Raw genomic sequence first — 25197 nt, forward strand, 5'->3', positions numbered from 1 at the left:
ACGTCACGGTTCGCACCCATACTGGGGGTGCTTTGTTTCCCACCCGAGAGCAAACATAGATACCCAAGTTCCCATCGCCCCCCAACACGAGGGCACGTAGGGAAGGGCTCTTAGTTAAGACCCCGAGTCACTGCTGCCGGGCCCCTCCCCCCTCCTCCACCCCCACCGCATCGTGTGATGGAGGCAGGTGAGGCCAGGTGAAGGGGGCTGAGGGGGTGGGTGAGGGCCCTGGTCGATCTGCCCCTTCTGCAGCCCCCCCAGGGTGACAGGGGCCCCCTCGGGCCCGGAGTGGGGAAGGGCCCCCTTGCTCATGTCCTTCCTCAAGGTGTCACGCAGAATCACACAGGCTGCAGAAGTCCCGGAAGGTGTTTGGGGAGGGTGTCAGCCCCTCCTGGGCTGTCAGCTGGTTGAGAATAGATGCTGGAGTCGGGGACGGGGGAGAAGAAGTGCTTTATTTCAGGGGCTGGGCGACCCCTCCCTCTTGCCCCTCTCCCAGGCCCAGGGCCCAAGTCCATCCTGCAGAGGGGCCCCCCTCCCCCCCCGCCGTTTGAGGGCAAGGGCAGCAAGCAGCAGGTCAGAGAGGCTTCCTCCCTGGTGGCCCCGAGGTGCCAGAACCAGCAGAGCAGGGCAGCCCGCAAGGCAGGAAGTCAGCAAGGAAGGCCTCCTGGAGGAGGTGCCGGGAGCCCGACGGCCGCAGGGATCTGCCCGAGCGACCTCTCCGGGTCAGGCGGCCCTCCTCGAGCTGCACCTAGGCAGCCTGGGGGGCCCGCGGGGCTCACTGGTACACGTTGGGGATGGACACCGTGTTCCGGTTGCCATAGGACATGTCCTCGTACACCACGCACGCCGGGTTCTTATCCTTCAGGCAGCAGAGTTTCTTGATCTGAAAGACAAGCCCCTCCTCTCTGTCCGGGGTCCCGCTCGCTCTGGGGCGTCCCCCGTCTCCAGTGCGCACCCCCTTCGGGGGCTGTTTGGCTGACCCTGGAGATGCCGCTGGGCTTCCAGGCATGAGGCCAGCTCCCGAGGCGCCCCCGCCAGCCCCTCAGGTCCCTGGAGCTGCCCCAGGCCGGGGGGTGGGGGGACAGTGGACCTTGCTTCAGAGGCCTGGGGAGGGGGTGCGCTGTCCCAAGGTGTGGACGGGGCAAAGGCGCGCCGGCCGCGAAGAGCTGAGCGACCAGGGCAGAGCTGACCCCTTCCTGGCACCTGGCACCCCTGATGTGCACTTTCACACCTGCCCACGCTGATCTCAACCCGCAGGCTCACACACACACACTGCACGCACACCAGTGCTCACCCGTGTGCACATACACTCGCGCTCACACGCGTGCCCGCCCGTCTCTCTGAGCCTCTCCCCCCACCCTCCCCTCACGGCTGTGTTTTCCTCCTGGGCCCACGCCCATCTCTGCTCGTGGTCCCGTTCTTGGCCCACCCCCCCCCACCCCCCACCTTGGACCCTGCCGTCTAAGCTCTCGGGCCTCCCAGGGACCCTGGTGGACGGGCTGCAGGGTCCTGGGGTTTCCCTGGGGCTTCTCAGAGGAGCCAGCTGACAGCGACACAGGTGAAAGCCGGGGGTTCACACTGACCTGTGTCCTCCTCAGCACACACGTCGCCCCCAGCGCCAGCCCGATGAAGAAGCAGCCCATCGCCAGGGCCACAGGGAAGGAAAAGCGTATCAGCAGGGCCTCCCGGCTCGTGTCCGCTGCCTCGGGCGGCTTGTCTGAGGAAGGAGTGGAGAGCGACACTGGGCGGGCGGCGGGCTTCGAGATCGAGAGAGCCTTCGGGGCTCACGGGGGGGCTCTGGGGTGGAGGGATGGGCAACCCGGGGCCTTCCTGGAGGCAGTGCGCTCACGCCGGAAGGAATAACTCACACCAGCGGGGAAAGGCCCCCAGACGAAGGCAGGGGGGGCCAGGTCTAACCGGCAGGCAGGGGAAGTGGGTCCTGGGGTAGGCACGTCCCCTACCTGTCACCACGACCAAGGTGCCGGGGCCCCAGACCTCGTCCTTCGTGACCGCCTGGCAGGCATAAGCCCCTGTGTCGGCCGGCTGCAGGCGGTGCACGGTGACCGTCAGGTTGTGCTGCCGCCCCGAGAAGACAACGCGTCCCCGAAACTGCTCATCCACCGTGGGCTCCTTCTCGTCTTCGTAGTAAATCACACTGCTAGGCCTCGGCCACCTCTGCTTCAGGTAGACCCCAAACAGGGACCCGCTGGTGGAGCAGGTGATGTCGACGGAGCCCCCCTCGGGGGCAATCGCGTAGGGGGGGTACTGCCGCACCTCTGCAGGAAGGACCCCCTGTTGTCACTGCTGGCCTGGCCAGAAGGGCAGGGACCCTCCTCACTGCAGGGGATGCTGGAGGGACAGAGGTGCCCCCGGGGCAGCCCATGGCTGTCATGTCACCACAGCCAGGAATCTTGCCCCGGAGCAGCTCCGGGGTAACTGCACCCCCGTGGCTGTCCTCGAGGGCTGAAGGGGCCCCGGGGGGCTGGGCTGCCTGTGACCTCTCCCCACACAGGGGCCCAGGGGACCTTTGGGCCGTGGGCAGCTCCGACCGCATCTCCTGTCCCTACACCTTCTCCCTCTCTTGACTGACAGTGGAGACAGCAGAGAGACTGTCCCGTCTCCTTCTCTCTTTCCTTTCTGGCTGCCTCAGTTTCCCCATCACTTCCAGGCACCTAGACCTGGTGGCATCTTTGCCTGTCTATGGGACACCCAGAAATGTCCCCATCTGTGCAGCTGGGGCCCAGCAGGACCAGCTTCCTGGTGCAAACACGAGCTGTTTTGATGTAATCCAAACATCAGTTTCTCAGCAAACTAAATTCTGGAGATTTTTTTTCTACTGAGTCTCCCCACCCTGCCGTGTGTGGCGGATCTTTCCATCCTATTGCAGAACTTTGCACATGTATCTGTTTTAAAAAGCAAACTAATAGACAAAATCCTCCCATAACAAAGGCAGCCTTGCTAATTACAAAAAAGAGACTCCCCAAGACATTTAGGTAAAGAAAAAGACCAAGGCCTCGGTGATTCTGCCCCGAGACGGCACCAACAGTGGGGTGGGGGGCTCGGTGGGGAGGTCATGCTCAGCGTCCCCAGACCACCCCCTTCCCAGGAAGGAGCATCCCCAGGTGGGGGGTACTGAGCCCTCTGGGGGAGGGGGGAGCGCAGTGGGAGACGCAGGGAGGGCTTACCTTGGGTGGCCAGGGCCCTGAGCAGGGTGCAGGCCAGTGTAAGGAGCTCAAAGAGCAGTGGGAACTCTGGGGCCATGCTTGCCGCCGCCGTGCCCACCACAGACCCAGCGACAAGGGAAAGGCAGGGCCCCCTCTCTCGGCTCTCTTCCTGTCTGCAGCACCCAACTGCCTGCCACCACCTCTGAGGCACCGCCTCAAAAGCCCCAATGCCAGGCCAGGAGGCTGTGACTGGTGGTCCAGGCATTCTGGGAGGGCTTTCTGGAGGCGGTGCCATGGGCAAGGGGAGGTGCTGAGAGCCGGGCTGGGAGGGGCGATCCTTACTCCCTTCCCCCTTCGGCAGTGTCCTGCTGAGTGCTCACAGACAACTGGTCACCCACTCCTGTCTCCGCAGGCTCGGGGTTCAGGGCAGGAGCAGGGGAAAGCCAAGGGGGTGCCCTGGGTGGGTTGGGGTTCAGGCTCCAATTGCCCTGGTCACTTTTTTCTTTTTTTTTTTAAGTGTATTTATTTATTTGAGAGAGAGAGAGAACCTATGTGCAACAGCAGAGGAGGGGAAGAGAGATGGAGAGAGAATCCCATAGAGAAACCCTTGAAAATACAAGCAGCAAGGAGGAAATGAACACAAAGACCCGGACCCAGAATTTCCTTGTAGGTCTGGGCCCCAGTCAAGGCGCCACGCAGGGCCCTCCTCCGTGTGGGGCTCTCCGCAGTGAGGGAGGAACCCGAATATCTGCCTCTTTTGAATGTTCTAGGACTTTTTAGTGCCTGAAGACAGGAAGCAGCTTCTTTTAGACTTGTTTTCCCCACTTAAAAAATGTGTATTTCCCAGGTCATTTCATGGTTTCTCGATTGGTTTGTTTTATTCATCTTAAGGATTGGTGTTACGGGTGTTTTCCAAAGCACTGAACGTGTACTTTAGAAAAAGCCTGTATGTCCCTCTTAAGAACACACTGAATGGAGTCATACAGTTGTGATTAGAAAGACATCTGACATAAAGGGGTTTGGGGTGGGGAAGGGTCAGCAGAGGGGCGGTGGGGGAGGGGCCCTGTGGCTGGGGGGGAGAGAAGGGGGGAGCCATGTGCCACGGCAGAGCCGTCACCTGTCGCCAGCCCCCACTGGCGAGCCCCCTAGTGGTGGAGGCGGGGCTGGCTCCCCACCTCAGGCCTCTATGCCCTCAGCTTGACCCCAGGACTGCCGGCAGGACGGTCCCCCAAAGCTGTTCTTGCTCCTGGTCAAAGACAGGGGTGTGCCCAAGATCAACCTGAGACCCAAAGCGGGGTGCCTCCGAGGCTGCAGCAGCCCCTTGTGCACCCGAGGCCGGAAGTACACCCCCAACCCCACCCCACCGGCCCTGATGGGGCAGAGGAGGGAGAGGTCCTCTGAGGTCGAATGTTTTAGAGCTTGAGATTTTTCCCATCTTTGACCACAGAGTCGGGGAGCCCAGAGAGCTGCCGGGGGCCCAGGTGGAGAAGAGCCTGCGGCTGGGGTGGGGAGCCAGAGAAGCGACCTGGGGCCACCCTCCGCCCGGGGAAGGGAGCTGGCCCCTGGGCCGTAGGGCCGAGCAGGTGTCCTGGGCCAGCAGACAGGGACGGGGGCCTGCGCCTGTCTGCCACCTCTGTGAGGTGCACGGGCTTCTGTCAGCCAGATGGGTGTGGGACACGCGGGGCTCCGTTGCTGGGGGGTGAGTTTCGGTGCCGGTGGCCTCAGACCCCTGGGGGCTTCGAGTACAGGGGACTGTGCCGTCGGCGCCAGGCTAACACGGTGACCACCAGGATGGCGAGGGCGACACTGACACCGGTGACCACGAGCACCACCTGGAACTGGCGTTCGGCCCACCCCGGGCACGGCATCTGCGGGCCTGGGGGAGCGGGCGGGGAAGTCACTTATTCTCCCGCCAGGAGTGCACCCTCAAGGGGGACACCACCCCTGTAGGCAGGAGGTGGCATGGGTGCCAGGCCCAGAGGGCGGGGACAGCCCGGGGGACCCGAGGGGCTCCCCGGGCGCAGGTAAGAACACTTACCGCAGGAAGAGGTGAGGGGTAGGACTCCTGTCTGGTTCAGGTCCTGGGCCTCCGCGCCTGATGCTGCCCCCCCAGCCCCAAGTGTCAGATGAGTCCGGCCGGGCTGGGGGCACCGTTCCCAGCCCCCTCACCGCCCCTGTCCCCAGAGCTCAGGTGGCTGTGATCGGATCCGAGCCGGCTAGGGGTGCGGTGCCCTGCGAACTTTGAGCAACGTGAGGAGAGGGAGTGGAACAGGGTTGGGGGGGCAGGGCCGGTGTTGGGAAGGGGGTGGTGGGAGAGGGGGGTCTGGTCTGGCTGGAGAAGCGGACGGATCGGGGGCCCCACCTGCTCCCTGGACAGGGCAGCCCCCCACACCGAGCCCCCTTCAGGATCAGGTGCCCAGTGCCTTTGGGGGCAGGGGCTTGTGTTGTTTCACTTTGTTTTGTTGGAACCTTGGCCTGCCCTTCCCGGGCCGCCTCCCCCACCCCACCCCACCCCCCCTACGCCAGCCCCGGGAAGAGAGCTGCTCCTCCCCTGAACTGCCCTCCCAAACAGGAGCACAGCCCTCCTGAAGGGGAGCACAGCCCCCCAAACAGGAGCACAGCTCACCTAAAACGTTCAATGTGGTGACTTTAATATTCCTCTGCAGACCTTGGAGATGCCACTTGTAACACCCAGCCTGGGCATCGCTCGCCTTCGGAATCACCAGCTGTGCCACACCTCCGCGGACCTGCAGCTGCCACTCACCCCGGCAGAAGCAGCCTGGGGGCGTCACCCTGAAGAGGGGCTGGGAATCCTCCCCAAGGGCAATCAGGTAGACGGTGACGCCCAAGAAGGGGTTGGAGATGTTGCAGGACATCACGGCCCGCTCACCCCTCGACACGGAAACCACGCCTTCGGTGCAGGAGGGGTTGTCCCAGTCTGTGAGCAGGGGACAGGTCACACGTGGGTCACGGCTGGGCCTCAGGAGGTTCCTGACCACCCTCCCTGGGGCCGGTGGGGGGCAGTCAGTGACGGGACAGGGCCCCTGGGGACACGGGAGCCCTGCTCGGGGCAGAGGACACATCGAAGCGCGAAGAGCGGGTCTCAAGTGGGAAAACAAGACAGGGACAAAACGAGGGGAGGGCCATGTGGGTGCTGAGTCACCTGGCCTGAGGCATCCCGTCCTGGCGGGCAGATTCCGGGGGAGGGGGAGGCAGGTGTCACTGCTCTGCCGACTCACCTGAGTGTTGGGAAGTGGTGGCCCTGTGCAAGGCTGCCTCCGTGTCCCCTGGGGCCCGCCTCGGCGTCCCCAGCTCCTGGGCCAGGAGTGCGCAGTCGGCACACTCCTCTCCACAAGGAAGGTCCCCAGCTCCTGCGGGACACCCGCCCAGCCATGTTGGACCCAGCTGCCCCACCCCTGCTGGAGGTGCAACCAGCCCACAATCTAGGGAAGGCTGAGTCTGGGAATGAACTCACTCATCGCCAGCCTCACCCTGCAATCTGGGTGAACTCTGACCCCGGGGGCCCCAAGTACCAGCACAGGGCGATGAGTCAGGCCCCCCATCCCGCCACACCAGTTCCCTCTAGGGACCGGACACACATGGACAGACAGCAGACGGTGACGCGCCGTTAACCGAGTACAACACGGCGTGGCGGGTGCCACGTGTGGGCGTGTGCCCGGGGCCTCGGGTGCCCACAAGAGAGAGGGTGTGTGAGGTGGGAGTTCGTGCAAGGCAGGCACGTTCGGGGCCAGCGGGGTCCTCACAGGCCACAGTCACAGGTGTGTACCTCGTGAGGGCAGCTAGGCCAAGGGAGAGGACGAGGGAGCCAGCAGGAAATCCCCCGTGTCCCAGCGGGGGCTAGTGGGGCCTCTGCAAGCGTGTCCGTGGTGGGAACCCGACTGGAAAACCCCTGCTGTCCCCTCAGTCGTCAGAGTGCTTGCCCCAGAAGGGTTGGAAAATGCTTTCTCTCCATCTTTACAAAACCACCAAAGGGCTGCATAGACACACGCCTGTGATAAACATTCGAACAACTGGAAAGGGCCCCCCCCCTACACCGACAGAGAGGCTGCTGGGTTGGGGGGGAGCCCAGGCCGGGAGCCCAGGTTGCAGGAATAATCACCATGCCCACATGGGGGGCTGACTCGAGGACCGTCAGGGGAACAGGGGGCGGCCGGGGACTCTGTTTCACGGGTGTGGGATGTGCCTGGGGCCCGGCATCTTTGACGAGCCCCTTCCGGTGATTTCGCCGCACAGCCCTGACCTAGGGTCGTGGGGTGGGACTCGCTGGGAGGTCCTGCAGGACCCACGGCTCTGAGTCTGCAGGGCCGCCCGTGTCCCGAGAGTCTGCATTTCTTTCTTTTTTTTTAAATTTTTTTTTTTTAAGGTTTATTTATTTTTGAGACAGAGACAGAGCATGAACGGGGGAGGGGCAGAGAGAGAGGGAGACACAGAATCGGAAGCAGGCTCCAGGCCCCGAGCTGTCAGCACAGAGCCCGACGCGGGGCTCGAACTCACGGACCGTGAGATCGTGACCTGAGCTGAAGTCGGATGCGCAACCGACTGAGCCACCCAGGCGCCCCAGACAGTCTGCATTTCTAACAAGCTCCCAGGTGGTAACGGAGCTGCTGGCCCAAGGGGGGATCGGGGACCAGAGCTGGGACAGAAAATCCTCACCCTGCTGTCCCTCCTCTGGCCATAGCACTTGCCGCTAACCGAGCAGGGCGCTTTCCCTGGAAACTGGACAGGCTCTCGGACATCTGCCCAGTGCTCGGATGGTCGTCACTGGGCGCTGGGGCGGGCAACCACTGTGTGCTGTCATTGGAGGCGGGGGAGGGCTTGGCTCGTCCCATTACGGCCCAGGGGCGCTCGCCTCGGGGGTAGGTCACCACCTGGGCCTGACGGAGATCTGCTCCCCCCGCCCCTGCCAGGCCCCCCAGAAGACGGGATCCTGAGACTTACTTCCATCCTGAGCACTCAGGGCGGTGGCCGGGAGGATGGGCCAGAGCAACCTGGTAACCAGGAGGAGGAAGGTCAAGGACAGCATGGCAGGCAGCACAGGGAGGCAGGGAACCTCATTGGTTCTTGGGACACTCCCTAGGGGAAGGAAAGACACGGGGTCAGAGGTCTCTCGGGCTGCAGCCTGGCCAGGGACAGACAGGGGTCCCGAGCTCCTTCGGGACCCACTGTGCCCCGATGCCAGAGCCCCTGCCTGAATCTTCTCCACGCAGCCTGCCTTTCTCTGTACCCTTATCACACACACAGTGCTGGCCACGGTCACACACGCGAGCAACACGGACAAGCCAGGAGGGAAGTCACCGGGAGACAGTCCTGCTGTCACCGTCATAATTATAACAAAATGTGCAAACCTGCCCAATCGTGTCCCTGCGGAAACGGGTGATGCTGTGGAGAGTCTGCTACAGCACTGGGATCGGACGCCGTCCCGAGACCGCTTCCGACGCCCCTGCCCTCCCCACCCTTGTGCTTTCCGTGGCTGGGTGCGGCCGCTTCCTTTTGGGAGCCCCTCAGGGGGCGTGCTGTTGTCAACAAGGGCCCAAGGAGCCCTCCTGTGGGACCGGCACATCCCCATTGGTACGCGGGGCTCACATGTCCCATCATGCCGGTGCCCACGGTGGACACTCCTGGCCTCCATCAAATGTGACCTTTTTCCTGATTAGTTTAAACTGTTTAAAAGTACTTATTTATTTAAAGGTTTTATTTTTGAGTAATCTCTACACCCGACGTGGGGCTCGAACTCACAACCCCAAGATCAAGAGTCACCCGGTCCACTGGCCGAGCCAGCTGTGTGCCCCCAGTTAAAAGTATGTTAAGGGGCACGTGGGTGGCTCCGTCGGTTGAGCGTCCGACTTTGGCTCGGGTCATGATCTCACGGTCCCCGTGTGGGGCTCACTGCTGTCAGTGCAGAGCCCGCTTCAGACCCCCGGTCTCTCTCTCTGTGCCCCTCTGCCGCTTGCGTTCTGTATCTCAAAAATGAATAAACATTTAAAAAAAAAAAAGTATTTTAACATCGCTTGCCAGAGTATTTGTTGACCTTTTGATTTAAAAAAAACAGACTTTCTGATTTGTCTTTGATTGGTTTTAGGGTTACAGAGAAATGGGCAGAACACGCAGAGTTCACGTGTTAGTGTCACGTGTACTTTTTACAACAGTGAGCCAAACACTGTCTCGCACTTTGCGAACTGCAGGGCTCACTCATGTGCTGAGTATAAGGTGGGTCACCCGTCGTCATGACCTGTACAGAGCTGTCTCTTGGGGGGGGGACCCTGTCACTGGTGTGCCCATGGGCCCAGGGCTGGCCCGAGCTGGCTTGTCCTCCACAGAGGCAGACAAGGAGAAACAGACAGAAGGCCAGGTTGATGGACGGATGCTCCTTCTCTCTCCATCCACACAGGGTTCTGGGGTCCCGGCCGTGGAGGCTGCTTTCAGGAAACAGGCTTGAGGGACGGGATACAGAAAAGACCACAGCAACCACACGGTTGAATTCAGACCTGCCCGCCAGGCGACCCGCCCCAAAATATCAGGCCCCAACTGACCAATGGACTAGGCACAGTTACCAAAAGAGAGAGAATTCCAGACGTCACCATACCTCCTCACCTTCCGCCTTTATTTATTTTTATTGATTGATTGATTGATTGATTGATTGAGAGAGGGAGGGAGGGGGAGAGAGACAGAGAGAGAGAGAGAGAGAGAGAATCCCAAGCAGGCTCCTCGCTGAGTGCAGGGCACAGAGCCGGACTCAGGGCTCAATCTCACAACCACAAGATCATGACCGGAGTGGAAATCAAGAGTTGGACACTTAACCGACTAAGCCACCCAGGCACCCCTCACCTTCCCCCTTTAAAAGCAGTCCCTTCCCGCTGCCTGGCGGCAGACAGCCTCTCCTCTGCGGTCCTGCCCTGACCGCTGCTCCCCTGCGGTGTATGCAGGAAACTTCCATCTCCTTTGTTCTGCCTCGAGTGAATTCCTCCCCACCCTTCCCGACCAGCCACCTGCTTCCAGCTGATGTTGCCCACATTTGGGGGCCCATACGGGGAGACTTTGTGCCCCCCACATTTGGGGGAACCTTGCATGAGGAGACTTTGCCGGCCCAGGACTCTCCCTGGATTTCTCAGGATTCTCTCGGGACTTTCCCTGGTGGATGGACTCTAGGTCCTTGGGGAACTGACCACCTGTGGCCGAGGCTACCCCTCGATGAGGATGCGAACCCCCAGAGGAACCAACCGGACCTCCCCCACCTTGCCTGAAAGGGAGAAGGGTTTCCTTTGGCCCTTTGGAGGGACCTTTCCCTTCCTCTCCTTGTTCTTTTCGGCCTTTGGCAGCCTGATCCTAAGACGGCCCAGACAACCGAAGGCCTCAGGGCAGCGGGGGAGGGGGCCCTAAGTGGTCTGAAGGTCTGAGGGCGAACAAGCCCACCTGCCCGGGCCCACGAGGGCCAAGGGCCGCTTCCTCTGCTTTCTCACTCTGTCCCACAGGTCTGTTCCCGAAGTCCAGCACAATTGGCAGCTTGCCCAGGGAGAACCCACGCGCGTCACGGACTCGGTGGGAACTCTTTGCTGACGCTCTCAGCCGCCACCTGGGCCTGTGCGCACGCCTGTTCCCAGGTCTCTGAGTGGTGCGTCCTCCCCTCGTTTTCCCAACCGGTTCTGGCCGAATGGTGCCCGGGCCTCCCCGTTGCCGGGAGACACCCCGACGGGCCGTGGTGTACCCTCTGCTGTGCCCCCTTCCGAGGTGGGGTGCCTCCAGAAGACTCGCTCACCTCGTATAGGTCCCGTGCTTTCCCAGGTCAGCAGACGCCTCGACCGAAATCACGAGTTGGGGCTCCATTCCCTTTGGCGGGACCCCCCTTTGGAACAGGCAGCCAGTCTTTCCCGCCGCGGGACCCCCTCTCTTTCTTCGGACTCACCCTCGGGCCGTGTTCTTAAAAACGGGAACACGTCTGACCCCAACGTCTGGGGAAAAAACATCTCCTTGTTTTGCTTCCTGGCCTCAGTACAAACTCCCAGATGAAGAGGGGTGGCCCCTCCACGGAGCTCTTTCTTATAATGCTATTTTCCAGCTTGTCCTCCTTTGCCAGAACTCCTCCAAATGGTTGGAAGTCCCATACGTGCCTCACGGCACTGTCCCCAAACTCCGACCTCCACAAAAACTGTAGAATGTGTCTTGCTTGCCTTCTTGGCCCCAAATCAGCTCCTCCCCCCACCCTCCCTGTCGAGGGGTGAAGACCACCCCCTTCAGACTTCCCCACCGGTGCTCCAGGTAAAAACTGAGAAGGGGGAGCAAACTGATTGACTTTTAAGTGGACCCAGGTGGAACTCAGTTCAGTATTTAAACTAATTTTGTTGGTTTAATTAAGATAGAGCATGTCTTTAGAGTTATCAGCATTAAATATGAAACTTTTATTCCACCAAGGTTTACTTGGGTCAAGTACGTCTGTCTATGCTATCTCCATCACAATTTGTCAGCAAAAAGATGACTGAAAATGATGGTTAATTTTGTCTGCCTCAAAGTTTTCATGGGTAATTGTGTTTTTTGTTTGTTTTTATTTTTTTTTAATGCTTATTTATTTTTGAGAGAGAGAGAGAGAGAGCATGAGCATGAGCAGGGGAGGGGCAAAGAGAGAGGGAGACACAGAATCCGAAGCAGGCTCCAGGCTCTGAGCTGTCAGCACAGAGCCCGACATGGGGCTCGAACCCACGAACGGCGAGATCACGACCTGAGCCAAAGTCAGACACTCAACCAACTGAGCGACCCAGGTGCCCCCATGGGTAACTGTTAAGATAACTTTCAAAGTCTTTGGCAATCTGAACGTTTTCAAGTTTTGTTTGGATGCTAAATTGGATTGAATTCATTGGACATCTAGGTCTTTTCCAAATAAGATAAAGTGCAAAGCATTGATTACTGAACAGAAGATTTATCTGCTTTTGACCTCTTATTGCAAAGAAACTAAGGATATTTGGGTCTGCTGGAAAACATGCTTTGTGCTTAAATGTATCCATAAATTTGTCATCTGAAGAATTCTGGTATAACAGTTCACAATTGGTTGCTATTTAGTTTTCACTGGAGACTAAGGTTTCTAAGAGTGCAGACTTCTGCTAAATGTAATTAAGACTCACGGAAACAAGGGAAACAACTCTGTATGTAGGAAGGTAGGAGCCATGTAAGAAAGATCTAAGGAATGGAAAAACATTTTTGTTGAAGGTAAAAGGTAATTTTGTCCTAAATGAGACTGGTTGTTTGGAGGGAAACGTCTTGGGACAAAATCTGAATACGGAAGAAAAGTTGTAGAAGGTTCATGAAGGGAAATCCTTGGAGAGGAATTTTATGTGAATTTTATGTGTGGCCAAGGTTGAAATGAATGGATTTTAAAAACTCCACTGCTATTCTGCTTTCTGGCGAAAAGACCAAGTTTCCTTGGATTGTTGGTCTGTTCTTGACAACAAATTGTAAACAACATTGTTTTCTCTTTATCTGCCCGGAAAACCAAAGTTTCTAGTTTTGTCTTTATCAGGTCTTTGCTGATCTGTAATCCTATTTAGCCTTGTTTGGCATTTTATGTTCTGGTAGAAGGTCATCACTTGATATTCTGATTATTGAGATGTTATGTGTCACAGAAATAACTGACTTTTCTCATGAGTTACATCATAATGAACCTCATATCAGATGGTTAACAATGTCCATTTCTGAGTGTTGTCTTTTACAGCTGTTGTTCTGATGCTCTTACAAAACACATTTCGTCTTCAAGGAGATTCATAAAAAGGGCTTTTGACAAACACAGGTAGTCAATATCTTTCATGAAACTTGAACGGGGTTAAGAGTTTCCAGAACTAAAAACCTGCATTCAAACGGAATAAGAATTAGAAATATGGGACTAAATGAGCTGAAGAGATGATTATGGTTTTCTGACCCTTATTGGAAACATTGCTGGTTCTCTAATAATGTTTGTTCTTCTAGATTAAAGAAACTTTCTCCTAAGATACTTATGACTTACAGAAATGTGATAAAGTATTCATTTGTGAACAGACTGAGGCATTTAACTTTTCTGTCTACCTGAACCCTCTGAAACTCAGAAACTCTCAGTGAGCATTCTTTCTTCCTTGGCACTTATAATCTTGGCAGAGGTTTGATAAGATTCTGGTCTCCTTGTAACAGGACACCACTGGGAACACTGGTTATTTTACCAAGGCTTTGACTGGAACGTCATATTTGAGAGTGACATTCATAGACTCACATATGACCAAAGAGCTCTAAGAAACTAAGGTGGGATTTATGAAACATGGAGCCATCAAGCCCCTTGGAAATGTTGGCCAGATGCCTGCTGACAGAGTTCCCAGCAGCCTCGCCAGCTGAGTAAAGAAGGTCACTCCTGGAAGGTGCAGGAACCTCAGGATACTTTGGGGACCTCGTGGAGAGGAATCTGCCCAGATCTTCAGGGATTGCAGGCAGGTCTGATGGCAAGTATTTGGCTTGGCTTCTGGCCTGGAGAGGCTACCAAGAGTTCAATCTAGACTCCTTATGAAAGGTTCCAGCAAAGCAGATTTTAAAAGATCTATACGATCAATCCCTATTCTTGCTGAGCTTATGTAAATGATTAGACCCAGTTTGTTAAAACTGGACTTGTTTTTCTAACGAATTCGTCTCCCGCAGGACAGAAAGCCACTCAGGCCGTCCGGACAGGGCCCCATCAGGCTCTCCTGACCACCCCGTCAGCGGTAACATTCCACGGCTTCTCCCCACGGGCCCATCTTCCCAGAATCAAGACGGCCTTGGCCCCAGACGAGGAAGAGCTCCTGCCAGGTCCAGCCCGGAGCTGGGTGGAGATCTCTGCCTCTTCACACCTGAGCCTCGAGGCCCATGAATCTGGCCCACTGCCAATCCTCATTCCCTGGCAATCAGTCATCCTGTGATATTATCTTAGAAAACTCCCCGAATGCTTTCCTCTCGAAACTCTCATGACTTCTCCCTCCCAATTCCAAGGCTTCATTCTCGACCTTTTCTTCAGGGTGACCTCTCTGAATTTTACTTGGTCAGAAATCAGAACTTATCTGGAGCCACTCCCCCCTTGATGTCCTGCTCTCACAAGACAATCCTCACCCCTTCTGGGACCGTGTAACACCAGGATGTTTTCCTGGAAACAAATCTGTTCATGGCTTCTTTCCTTCTTAGGACTCCTAATTACTGGTCCCCCTCTCGTCAGTCTCTTTGTGAAACTGGTCTCTTCTAGAATCCAGCAATTCCATATACGAACGATAGTTCAACAGCCCACACCATCGGAGGGTCCCCTCCCCCACATCCCACGGGCCTGGCCGCCTAACCGCCCATCAGCACATTATATAACACCACGCTCTGGTCTATAACTGCGCCAACCCCTGACGCGGAGACAAGTGTAGGTGGGGACATCTCTCTGCCCTTGCTCAGCAGGAAGAAGCTGCTGAGGATGCGACGGCCACCCATGTGCAAAGATCTGTCACTGCCGACGTGTCTGGAGGGAATGTGGAGGTCGCTTTCAGGAAAGAGCCTTGAGGGGTGGGATGCAGAAAGGGCCATGGCGACTGCCTGGCTGAATTCAGACCTGCCCGCCAGGCGACCCCCCCGAAACATCCACAGGCCCTAACTGACCGACGGGCTACTTACAGCCAGACACAGTTACCGAAAGAGGGAGAATCCCGTGTGTCACCACACCTCCTCACCTTCCCCTTTTAAAAGCGGCCCCCTCCCACCGCCTGGCGCCTGGCGGCAGACAGCCTCACCTCTGCAGTCCTGCCCTGCCTGCCGCTCCCCTGCGGCGTATTCACTAAACCTCCATCTCCTTTGTTCCGCCTCCGGTGAATTCTTTCCACCCGCTTCCGCCGACCCACCTTTGGGGACCCCCATCCGACACCCCGTTCAGACACCGCACTGGGGTGGGTGGCGTCGAGTGTGATGTGTCGGCAACAACAAAGCCCCCTGCCCTTAAGTCCCGGCGCTCTGGTCTCCGGTGAGCAGGAGCCCGTGCCAAGCCCAGAGCGGCCTCTGTGAGGACACGGACCCCGAGTCTCCTGGACGGAGGGTTTTGGCTAATGTGCTGTAGGGGCCCGGCATCTTATGAATGTTCTAGTAGCCATGTTCCTAAGTTTCACGAATTAGAGGCAACCGCTCAACACCCAACGGGCAGTGTCCCGTCCGTGGGCGGGCATTGGTTTAACGTAACAGCGTTCAGGGCCCAGAACTGCCCGTGGTCCTCGCACACCGTTCTCACCTCCGGTGCAGGCCGTGCCAGAAGGCTCACACCCGGCTCTGACCTGGACCTTGACCCTGATCTGCACCTTCAGCCCCACGTTCTGCGTCCCCTTCCCCAGCCCCCGGGCATCGCTCCCTGGCTCTTTGATGCACTGTTCTGCCCCTCTGTGCATCCCTCACACGTAGAGAAGCTTTATTTCCGTGCTTTCTGATGGTTCAACAGGCTACAGTTTCTGGTGGCTGGGCCCCAGCCCCGGGACAGTAGGGGTGTGGCTCCCTGGGAGCCGGATCCTGCAGGCCTCACCAGGAGAGGTCCCTTTCCAGGCGGCCTGGGTGCGGGCTGGTGCTGCCTCTCTGGCTACCTGCGTGTGATTTTTCCAAACTTATTTCCAGTTTAACTTCCGTGGCAAGAAGGGCTTCTCTTCAAGTCATTACACACACACCACGTTCGCAAAGCAAGGGCAAGCGGCAGAGAGAAGGTGAGGAAGAAAGAACCCCTGAAAGACTCGCCCCGGGAGGAGCCGTGGTGTCTCCGAGCCCATCATCCGCGTGTGCTCTCGTGCGTGTACGAGCACACACACACGACTTCGCGTAGGCGGAATCCTGTTGGAGGAGATCCTTCCTCATAGACGGCCCCTGCCCCGGCCCTCCCTCCCCGACCCCCCTCTCACTGTGGGGACCGGGTGAATGGCGGCCCCCAAAAGTCACGTCTGCCCACAACCGGTGAACGTGACCTCGTTTGGGTATAGGGTCTCTGCAGACCTAATTACGTAGGATGAGAGTGCACTGGAGTCGGGTGAGCTCTGAATCCAATACGATTCGTGTCCTCAGAAGATGAGGAAAATCTGGACAGAGACAGAGACACGCAGGGAGAACACAGCAGGACGACGGGGGCAGAGACGAGTGCAGCCACTGGCCCAGGAACATTCCCGAGCCACCAGAAGCTGGAAGAGACCAGGAAGGATCCTCGACTGGAGCCCAGGAGGGAGTGTGGGTTTTGGGTTTCCGATCTCCAGCACTGTGAGAAAATAAACTTGTGTTGTCTTGAACCCCCAGTTTGTAGTCCTTTGTTACTGATGAGGGAAACGAAGTCAAGAGGAAGGTAGCCAGAATTAAATCTCCTTACAGCCACCGATCCCTGAGACACACAGCGTGTGCCCTTGCTCCAGAAGCTCGAGGCTGCCCTAGTGCCTTAACGTTTATGTTTCATTGAACACTAACAGTAACCTTAACAGTAGCCCCGCAAGGTCCCGAAGGCCTTGCTCCAAATTCTTGGAGGACAGACGCTATCCCTACCCACCACCCCCCCCAACCCCGATTAAAAAGTGTAGAATCAGTCACTCCTCACAACCCAATGCAGCTCTTTCTGTCCACGGGTCCTGTCCCCGTGCTTCAGTAAAACCACCTTTTTGCACCAAAAATGTCTCAAGAATTCTTTCTTAGCCGTTTGCTCTCGAACCCCAAACTTCCACGTTTCATAATTTCACCATCACGGTCGCCCCAGGACACTCCCACCGTCCCCTGCCCCGAGCCCGCAGCCGCACGCGCCCTGCTTTCTCCCGACCCCGACAATCCTGCACAAACCAGGGTGCGGGGGGAGCGTGTGGGGTCATGTCCGTTACTCTGCATCTGGGTCTCACCCAGCAGGGCCCTTTGGGAAGGCCTCGCCTCACGCTCCCCCAGGCCCCTGCCCTGGATTTCGGGGCGCTGTGAGGCACACCCCCCGCCCCACCCCCGCTGGGGCCCCTGCTGCCGGGACCACCCCAGCCCGGCTCCCCTCTGGGTTTCCGTGGTGCCCCCACCTTAGCAAACTCTGCCCATCTTCCTTGGGGTCTTCTCTTTATGCGTTTGCAAGACTTGTGTTTTAAGGAAACAAACTGTCATCTGTAAGGCAAAGGTGTTCCTGCTCGATTATTTCTCCCTTGGTTATTTCTGGAATAACGGGACGCCACACGTTTATGTCATTCTGTCCTTTCCTTGAAAGCTTCGAGGTTTCATTTAAAAAGTGTTGTCTGGGGGTGCCTGGGTGGCTCAGTCAGTTAAGCGTCTGATTTCGGCTCAGGTCATGATCTCACGGTTCGTGGGTTCGAGCCCCGCGTCGGGCTCTGTGCCGGCAGCTCGGAGCCTGGAGCCTGCTTCGGATTCTGTGTCTCCCTCTCTCTCTGTCTCTTCCCTATTCACACTCTTGCTCTCAAAAATGAATAAACATTAAAAAAAATTTAAGTGTTATCTGTTTGAAATGTCCTCTTACAGAGGCCTCCCGGGGAGGGGGGATCCATGGATGGCCAAACTGGACCGACTTCCACGTTTGAATCATGAATCATCTCAAAGCCATTTTGCAAGTGACACGTGACTGGGTCCAACTCTGCTTTCTTGCAGGACAGTGGGCTGTGCCCGAGGCGTCCACTGAGGGGCACACCCGTCTCCTCCATCCAGCATCTGCCCTCGGGCCATGACGCTACCAACCCACAACTTTCCGGGTGCTTTGTCAGCTGATGTCACGCTGGAAGGCGGTTTCTGTCCTGCTCTCTCTGTATTTTTCCTTACGGGTCTGTCCCCCACAAGTCCATTAGCATAACGTGATCAGCTGTCTTCTTGGAACTGGAATTTGTTGATGGGTGCATAAGGGTGGCCGTCCCAAACCTGCCCGAATCTGCTCTGCGTAACGTGCAGACGTGGAGATTTCACCCCTGGAAACTATCCAGGGGCAGTCCTTTTTTGGTTTTGCTGCCCGTCAGCAGTCAGCAATCGTGGTGATCAGGCTCGAACAGCTCATTACCATCACACGTTGCTTGTGTGAATGGAAGGTTTTAGAAAGAGGTGTCGAAACTTCGCATGCTGGGGCTTTCTCCAGGTACCTCAGATAAGATCTGCGAAAGTTTTTCCCGAGTATTTTTTTTTTTTTAACGTTTATTTACTTTTGGGAGAGAGAAAGAGACAGAGTGTGAGCGAGGGAGGGGCAGAGAGGGAGACACAGAATGGGAAGCAGGCTCCAGGCTCTGAGCTGTCGGCACAGAGCCCACTCGGGGCTCCATGATCCGTGAGATCAGGACCTGAGCTGACAACTTTACCGCCTGAGCCCCCCAGGCGGCCCCCTAGTAATTTTACAAAATAACTTTTCTTGAATTGCAGAACACAAATTTTCCTTCTTTTTCCTTCCCCTCCACCCGACATGGATTTTCTTAAATTAGGAGACACAAAACGGTGCCCAATGGCCCACGGGTGTGCTTGCTGGTCCCGGTGGTCTGCCCGGGTCCCCTAGCCAGGGCCCTCTGTGTCTCCCGAGGGAGACCTCTGCCTGGGCCCTGTCTGATCCCTGACACCAGGCTGCGCCACAGGGAGCCAGCAGAAGAGTCACCCCGTGTTGTGTGGCCTCTGGCCCAAGCTTGCAGGAAGCCTCAGGCCCCCAGGGTTTCCATCTTAAACTACAGTCCGTGGGGACTGGGCTTCCCTCCCAGTGGCCTCCGGACGATCCCCTGGCCTCAGGGGACACCACGTTTGCCTCTCGGCCATCGGTGGACCCACACGGCTCTCTGCTGCCACTGGCTGACCTCAGCATGGGCTTTAGTGCCCACCCTTCCCTGGTGCTCCTTGTGGGTCGGGGTCCCTGTCTTGGGGGTGGGAGGCGGCAGGCCGTGCTCTCCTCTGGCTGCAGGTGAGAGGACGCACTGCAGGGGAGGACAGCTCCTTGATCCCGGCTCCGACCCCGCAGGGATAAGTGAAGGCGCATCCTAGCTAGCGGGCAGGTGTCCTGAACGCAGCGTGGACGATTCACACGGAACCAGTCCCAGAACACGGAAGCCAGCGCCACTTTTTGGCGGCTGAGCAAGCAGCAGGGTCTCCCGTTGGTGGCCTGGTGGCCACCCGATGTCCGGAGCACAGACATGGCGCTGAGCCCTCTGTCCAGACGTGCATTTGCGTCCACCACGCTCCGCAAGCGTGACTGCAGCACTTAGCAGGAAAGGCAGGAGGTGCCCAAGGGTCTGCAGTAGCCGGGAGGAGACCCTTCCCCTCGAAACCTTCCTCACCACACGTCTTCCTGACTCTTGTCGGGGTTTATCCTTCCCAATACGTTTACAGTCACGTTTCGAGTTGTAAGAAAATTCCCTGGGATGCTGACTGAGAATAAGTAAATAACTTCTTTCACAGTCCTGCACCTTCCAGGGCCTCCCTCCACGCAGAACCAGGGCCACCCAGCCCGGCTAAGCCGCCGCCTCCGCGGGGTCTTCTGTGATGTCACCCCGGCACCCCATGACACCCCCACCCCCACGCACATGCACACGCAGGCCCACACGGGCACACACACCCCCTCTGCGGTTCCCTCAGGTCCTCGGACGTGCTCTGCACACAGGAGGTGCTCAGTCCCCGCGGGCCTGAGCGGCCTGCCCCCAGCCTCCCTTCTGGTCCTCGCTCGGACCGGGTGACGTGGAGAGGGGGTCACCTCAACAAAGGCATGTTCGTGTAAAATGTGCCGCCTGCCACACTGGACTTTGGAAGGGAGTGGGCATGTGGACAAGCAAAAGGAAAGTGAAAGGCAGGCGGCCGTCCCGGTCACATGAGCCAGCCGGGGTGGGGGGTGGTCACCTCCCGCCCCCAGGGCACGGCCTCCTGGGGACATGGGGTGCAGTCCCTGCCTGGCCACCCTGGGAAGCACCGAGGGAAGCCCACCAGCCAGGGCCGACCCCGCCAGCCTCTGCCGTTTTTAATGCACCTCGTACTCTCAAACCCTAACAATCATTTTACATTGACTAATTTTAAAATCTTATCTATTTTAGCCTCACCTTGAGAAACACACATCCTCATTAGGTGTGCTAGTTACACATGCGTTTTCTAATCACAATTAACCGGTTACAAGACAAGCCAGGAAGCGTCACGGATTCCCTACCAGCACCTGGCGTCCTCTGTTGTGTCCCCCGGGGAGGCTGGAGCTTGTGCCCCCAGAGGGCAAGGCTCCCAGATGGGCACTGGCTGGGGCTCCAGGCTTCTCCTCCTGGGGCCCAGCCCCGGCTCCTGTGACCTGTGACCCCTCCCCCAGGCTCTGAGGGCCCTCCCCTCACCCGCAGTCACCTCTTAGCCACTCTTCACACTCTCCTTTTGCTGGGAGAGGTCCTGACTCTCCGTGAAATCCCCTGGTTCCAGGCAGGGGGGAAGGGGACACTTGGGCCGCACCCCTTTTCACCTCCAAACTGTGCCCACCTTGGCTGGTGTCACGTCCTCTGTCACAACCCCTGTGGTGCTGGGTGGCAGTGTCTGAGCCAGCCCAGATGTCGCTGTGACAGTCTGTGGGTCAACACATGAGACAGACCAGGCCCCTCCTGGTGAAGAAGAAGGCACAGTGCCTGCTTCGCTCCCAAGGCCTTTGTCCCTGAGCTGGTGCTGGACTTGAGCTGGGGCAGTCTCATCTGCTACTGAGGCAGGCAGGGGGTCATCTAGGCTGTGACTGTCCTGAGCAGTCCCCTCAATGACCCCCCGATCCCCACCCCCAGTGACACTCAGAGCCAGGTTTCTACATGGGAGCACGTTGGAGCCACCAGAGGGTCAAAAATAATCATCAGTACCCAGGCCTGCCCTACGGGTCCTGGGTTATTTGTCTAAGAGGGCTTGGGCCTGGGAGCAGAGCTGAGGGGCTGGGGGAGACCAGTTGGGCAAGGCTGGGCTGTGGGTGGTCTGCGTGCTCCGGGCTGAGAACAGCTGCTTAGGGCACCTCCAATCCCTGGCGGGAAAGAGCGTGGACTGGAAGAGGAGGCGGCTTCCCGCTAGGCCGGGGCTACGTGTCAGCGAGTGTCGTTCAGAACGAGAGGGCCTGTCCTCCCCGCTCCCACCCCCAGTCCAGGCCAGGTGCCTGGAGGGTCAGGGTCCTTCAATGGTGCAGAGCGATCTCTCGAGGGGCTGCAGAGCTCTGCTGGGCCCTGACACCAGGGGACAGAGCCGGGGGATCAGGAGCCCTCCAGCTTTGGGGCAGACCTCCAGGACCATGGACAAGTCTTAATATACTCGAACTAAATCTGAAAAACACAGACACAAATTTCCACCTTATAGGAGCACAGGAAAACCTGCCAGAAAAGAAAAGAGCCGGACTAGGGACGCCTGGCTCAGTTGGTAGAGCTGCAACTATTATACTCAGGGCCGTGAGTTCAAGCCCCATGTTGGGTGTGGAGCCGATTTACAAAAAAGAAAAGAGGGGTGCCTGGGTGGCTCAGTCGGTTACGTGTCCGACTTCGGCTCAGGTCATGATCTCGCGGTCTGTGAGTTCGAGCCCCGCGTCGGACTCTGTGCTGACAGCTCAGAGCCTGGAGCCTGTTTCAGATTCTGTGTCTCCCTCTCTCTGACCCTCCCCCGTTCATGCTGTGTCTCTCTATGTCTCAAAAATAAATAAACGTTAAAAAAAATTTTTTTTAAAGAAAGAAAGAGCTGGACCGGAGAGGGGTGCAAGCTTCCATTGTTCTCTTGCACATCCTGCCACCCTGAACCTTCTGGGGTCCCACAGCTGTCCTGGGCCCCACCTGACTTTTTCTACTGATCATTGCCCCTTCCTTTTGGACCTGGGCATAGATCTGAGCCAGGCTCAAGGCACAGATGCCAACGCTGAACCTCAGGCTTATCTGTGAGGACAGTGCCCGTCTCGGCTGCCTACCCTCAGAACAGTCCAGCGGTCAGAGGGCAGGGCAGGGAGCCGGGTCTGGCAGGCAGGGGTCCCCCTCGCCGTTCATTGCACCGCTGCACCCCTCCTGGCACTCCTGCTCCGGGGAATCCCGTCTTTACTGGGAGGTCAGGGGTCATCTGAGTGCGGTTTGGATGTGCTTCTGGGGACTTTGCACTTCAGGGCACGATCACAGCGGGCTGCTCTCTGGGCACAGAGCCAAAGGCAGCAGAGGCCCCACAGAACGCTGTTGCTTTTTTTTTTTTTTTTATGTTTATTTATTTTTTGAAAGAGAGAGAAAGAGAGCACCAGCTGGGAGGGGCAGAGAGAGAGAGGAAGACAGAGGATCCAAAGCGGGCTCTGTGCTGACAGCAGAGAGCCAGAAGGGGGGCTTGAACTCATGAACTGCAAGATCGTGACCTGAGCTGAAGTCGGACGCTTAACCTACTGAACAATGCCATTTCTAACTCCTGCCCCCTGGTATGCTGGCTCTGCCCGTTTGTCCACTCGTGTGAGGAGCGGAGCCCAGGCCTGGCCATCTCTGGACAGCAGCCCTTACCCAGAGCGAGAGCGGCACCCCGGTCAGCAAAACTCGCCACCGGGGAGGCCATCTGGGCCTCCAGGCCTCAGTGACCGGGTCCTGGAGGCCCCCGAGGGCAGCCGCAGTCCCTGGGCCGAGCTCCTCCTGCCCAGTGGTGGCTGCGCCCTCTTCCTCCGGCCCCTGACTGTCCCCATGCCCGGTGGCCGTTGTGCATTTGGTTGCAAGAGCAGCCAGGCCCGGGTTTCGTGGCATCGGTGGTGCCGCCCCGTGCGCAGCAACGTTCGGTTGTTCCGGGGAATTTATCTGGAGAAACTTCTCCCTGGTGAGACAGGCAGCTCTCTGGGCTTGCCAGGCACAATACGGACCCCCCGTCACACTTGAACCTCGGATACGCAACCCCCCATTTTGGAGTCTGTGTTCCATGCAATATTTGGGACGTGCTTACACGTAAAAAAGGACTCATTTTCTGAAATCAAATGTGGCAGCCCCACTCGCTCTGCCTGAGCCCTCTCACCTGCCACCACCGTGGCGAAGGACAGAAAACCGGAGAGAGAGGGTGACAGGGAAGGAGACTGGGAAGGAGACAGGGAAGGGGGCGGACGCTTGGCGTGGTGCAGGGAGACTGGGTGTGGGGCCCGGGGCCGACAGACGTAGCCTCACGGCGGCACCTACATACTGACACAGGAGTCACAGCACCGGTGTCCGCGGGGCCCCTTCCAGGAATGATTCACAGGCTCAAGAGCTATCCGCACCTAGGAGTCACTGACGCGATTTGGGAAATGCCTGCTTCTGTCAGCACTGTCAGCAACTCGTCCCCCTTTGGGAAGAGGGGAACTGGGAGCCGGGTCTGTTGGCGGGCCGGGTGCACGGGGGTCCCCCGCTCCCGCAGCGCCTAATAGCGGCTGCTGCCGCTTTCTCCCCAGCTGCGGGGGTGCAGTGACCCCCGCACGTACTTCGGTGTCTGTGCACAATGCTGACCTGGCCTGCCTTTCACCAACACTGCAAGGGAGGTGACTAATCACCTGGGGAGACGGGGGGGGGGGGGGGGAAGGGGAGCCCCCCCCCCCCGCAGCCAGAGCTGGGGGGGGAGGGAGCGCCCGGGGCCAGGTGCTTCTGCCGGCATCATGGTCCTTGCAGCCGTGGCCAGGAGGGGTCCCCAGCCGGGCAGTAAAGTCCTGCAAGCCCGGGGGCTAGGCTGGCAAACACTTTCCACCTCCCCTCTGCTTGGCTGTCTCCCGCTGGGCTCACAAGACACCTGTGCCAAGAAGCCTCGTCCCCACCACCAGCCCAGTGAGACACCGCCCTGACTGCAGGGGCCAGAAGCACGTGTGCCCCCAACCCACTCTGTCACCGTCCCCAGGGTCCCCAGGGACAGGAGGGCCTCTCAGGGGCTCTGGGTCTCTAGCCACAGGTCTGGAAAGTGGTTTTCAGCTGCAGGTTATTAACCAGCAGGGGGTGAGGCACCGCATAGAGCTCGCCGCTGTGGCCAAACCACACGTGCGTGCGGGGGGTGGGCTTGCGGAGGGGCCGCTAGAAAACTCACCCCGGGGAACAGGCTCATCTCTGGGCTTCTGGGGCACAACATCGCCTCTTGGGCAAGGAAGTCTTAGGCGGTGGCTCTTTTCTGTTTTACTGCTGTGTGTGCGAACGTGTGTGGGTATCGTGGGCGCGTGAGCCCATGAGCGTGAGTGCACACACGTGTAAGTGTGAGTCTGGGGGAGCACGAGTGCCGCCCTGCCAGGCCTGGGCGTGAATGGGGCAGGGGGAGGAGGATGTTCTGTCCCGAGTCAGTGGACACCCGCGACCGGACTCCCTGCCCCCTCAAAAGCTGAGCCTGGGGGTGCCCCGCAGGGAGGCGGTCCCACGGTGACCTGTAGCCCCCCTCCTCTCTCCCCCTGTGCCACACCCTTTGCCCCCTGGCCGCCTGGCCCACAGGCTCTGGCGGGACGCTCGGGGCCACCTGTCTGTGGGTGAGGGTCCCGGCGCCCCGCGCTCCCGGATCTCCATCCCCCAGTGTGTCCATCCCAACACGTATCCCGTACCCTCCACCGAAAGTGCACCCCGCGTCCTCGGCCCCGGCTCTCCGAGCCCTTACCTGCACCCCGGCTCCCTGCGCAGGCGGCGGCTCCTGTGCGCACCGAGCCAGAGGAGAGTCTGCCCGGCCGGGCGGCTGAGGGCGAGGGCGGAGCCGGCGGGGGTGGGGAGGAGGCTGCCCCAATGGGGCTCCAGGATCCACACCCAGGGCCTAGAAAGGGAAACGCCTAATTAGGGGAAGTCACTGTGGAGCCGGGAACTGCCCCAAATTCACAGAAAGTGTTTACGACCTGCTTGGTGGTCACTTATTCTACCTTTATTAGAAAGCACTTCACTAGCCGGTCATTCTAAAGAAAACAGGAAACCGGCAGGAAGCCTCTTCCAGGAAAGCGAATCCCGAAGTTCCAGGAAAGCGAATCCTGAAGTTCTCTGCGCTCAAGCTCAAGTCTGGTCACCGCTCCTTGGAGCTGGTGGGTCCATCCCCTGCACGGATCAGGGACCCCACGAGTCCTCACCTGGGCACACATGCACACACGCACACGCACGCACACGCACAGGCACCCGTGTTCGCTGAGAATCCACAG

General features: G+C 58.4%; 2 protein-coding genes across 3 annotated transcripts; both read right to left on the reverse strand.

Moving 5' to 3' along the window:
- Positions 1-433: 433 nt before the first annotated feature.
- On the reverse strand, positions 434-3876 carry CD7 (CD7 molecule). Its single transcript, XM_086688330.1, has 4 exons — positions 3186-3876; positions 1962-2276; positions 1584-1717; positions 434-883 (listed from the first exon to the last, which is right to left on the reverse strand). Exons 1-4 carry the CDS (start codon positions 3457-3459, stop codon positions 776-778), a joined length of 831 nt encoding a protein of 276 aa, XP_086544456.1. The 5' UTR covers positions 3460-3876; the 3' UTR covers positions 434-775.
- A 139-nt stretch (positions 3877-4015) lies between these two features.
- SECTM1 (secreted and transmembrane 1) lies at positions 4016-24824 on the reverse strand. Of its 2 annotated transcripts, none has more exons than XM_086688331.1 (6): positions 24675-24824; positions 8124-8258; positions 6404-6535; positions 5791-6102; positions 5203-5265; positions 4016-5040 (listed from the first exon to the last, which is right to left on the reverse strand). In XM_086688331.1, exons 2-6 carry the CDS (start codon positions 8206-8208, stop codon positions 4886-4888), a joined length of 747 nt encoding a protein of 248 aa, XP_086544457.1. In that variant the 5' UTR covers positions 8209-8258; positions 24675-24824; the 3' UTR covers positions 4016-4885. The 2 variants fall into 2 exon arrangements, with proteins under 2 accessions (XP_086544457.1, XP_086544458.1); XM_086688332.1 differs by lacking the exon at positions 24675-24824 and adding an exon at positions 19705-19868.
- Positions 24825-25197: the final 373 nt, after the last annotated feature.

This window comes from Puma concolor, chromosome E1, assembly GCF_028749965.1.
Source record: "Puma concolor isolate L17-30 chromosome E1, mPumCon1.1.hap2, whole genome shotgun sequence".
In the NCBI taxonomy this organism is placed as follows: domain Eukaryota; kingdom Metazoa; phylum Chordata; class Mammalia; order Carnivora; family Felidae; genus Puma; species Puma concolor.

Bases quoted from the DNA above. Each gene is read 5' to 3' on its own strand.
- CD7 (XM_086688330.1), bottom strand. From the start codon at position 3,459: ATGGCACCGCCTCCAGAAAGCCCTCCCAGAATGCCTGGACCACCAGTC. The intron at 1,718-1,961 runs GTAGGGGACGTG...CTCCTTCCTCAG, and splicing joins CACCTTGGTCGTGGTGACAG to ACAAGCCGCCCGAGGCAGCG. The intron at 884-1,583 runs GTCAGTGTGAAC...CTTGTCTTTCAG, and splicing joins GTGTGCTGAGGAGGACACAG to ATCAAGAAACTCTGCTGCCT.
- SECTM1 (XM_086688331.1), bottom strand. From the start codon at position 8,208: ATGCTGTCCTTGACCTTCCTCCTCCTGGTTACCAGGTTGCTCTGGCCC. The intron at 6,536-8,123 runs GTAAGTCTCAGG...GGTGTCCCGCAG, and splicing joins CCTGAGTGCTCAGGATGGAA to GAGCTGGGGACCTTCCTTGT. The intron at 5,266-5,790 runs GTGAGCTGTGCT...CTGGGGGGGCAG, and splicing joins CACCACATTGAACGTTTTAG to CATCAGGCGCGGAGGCCCAG.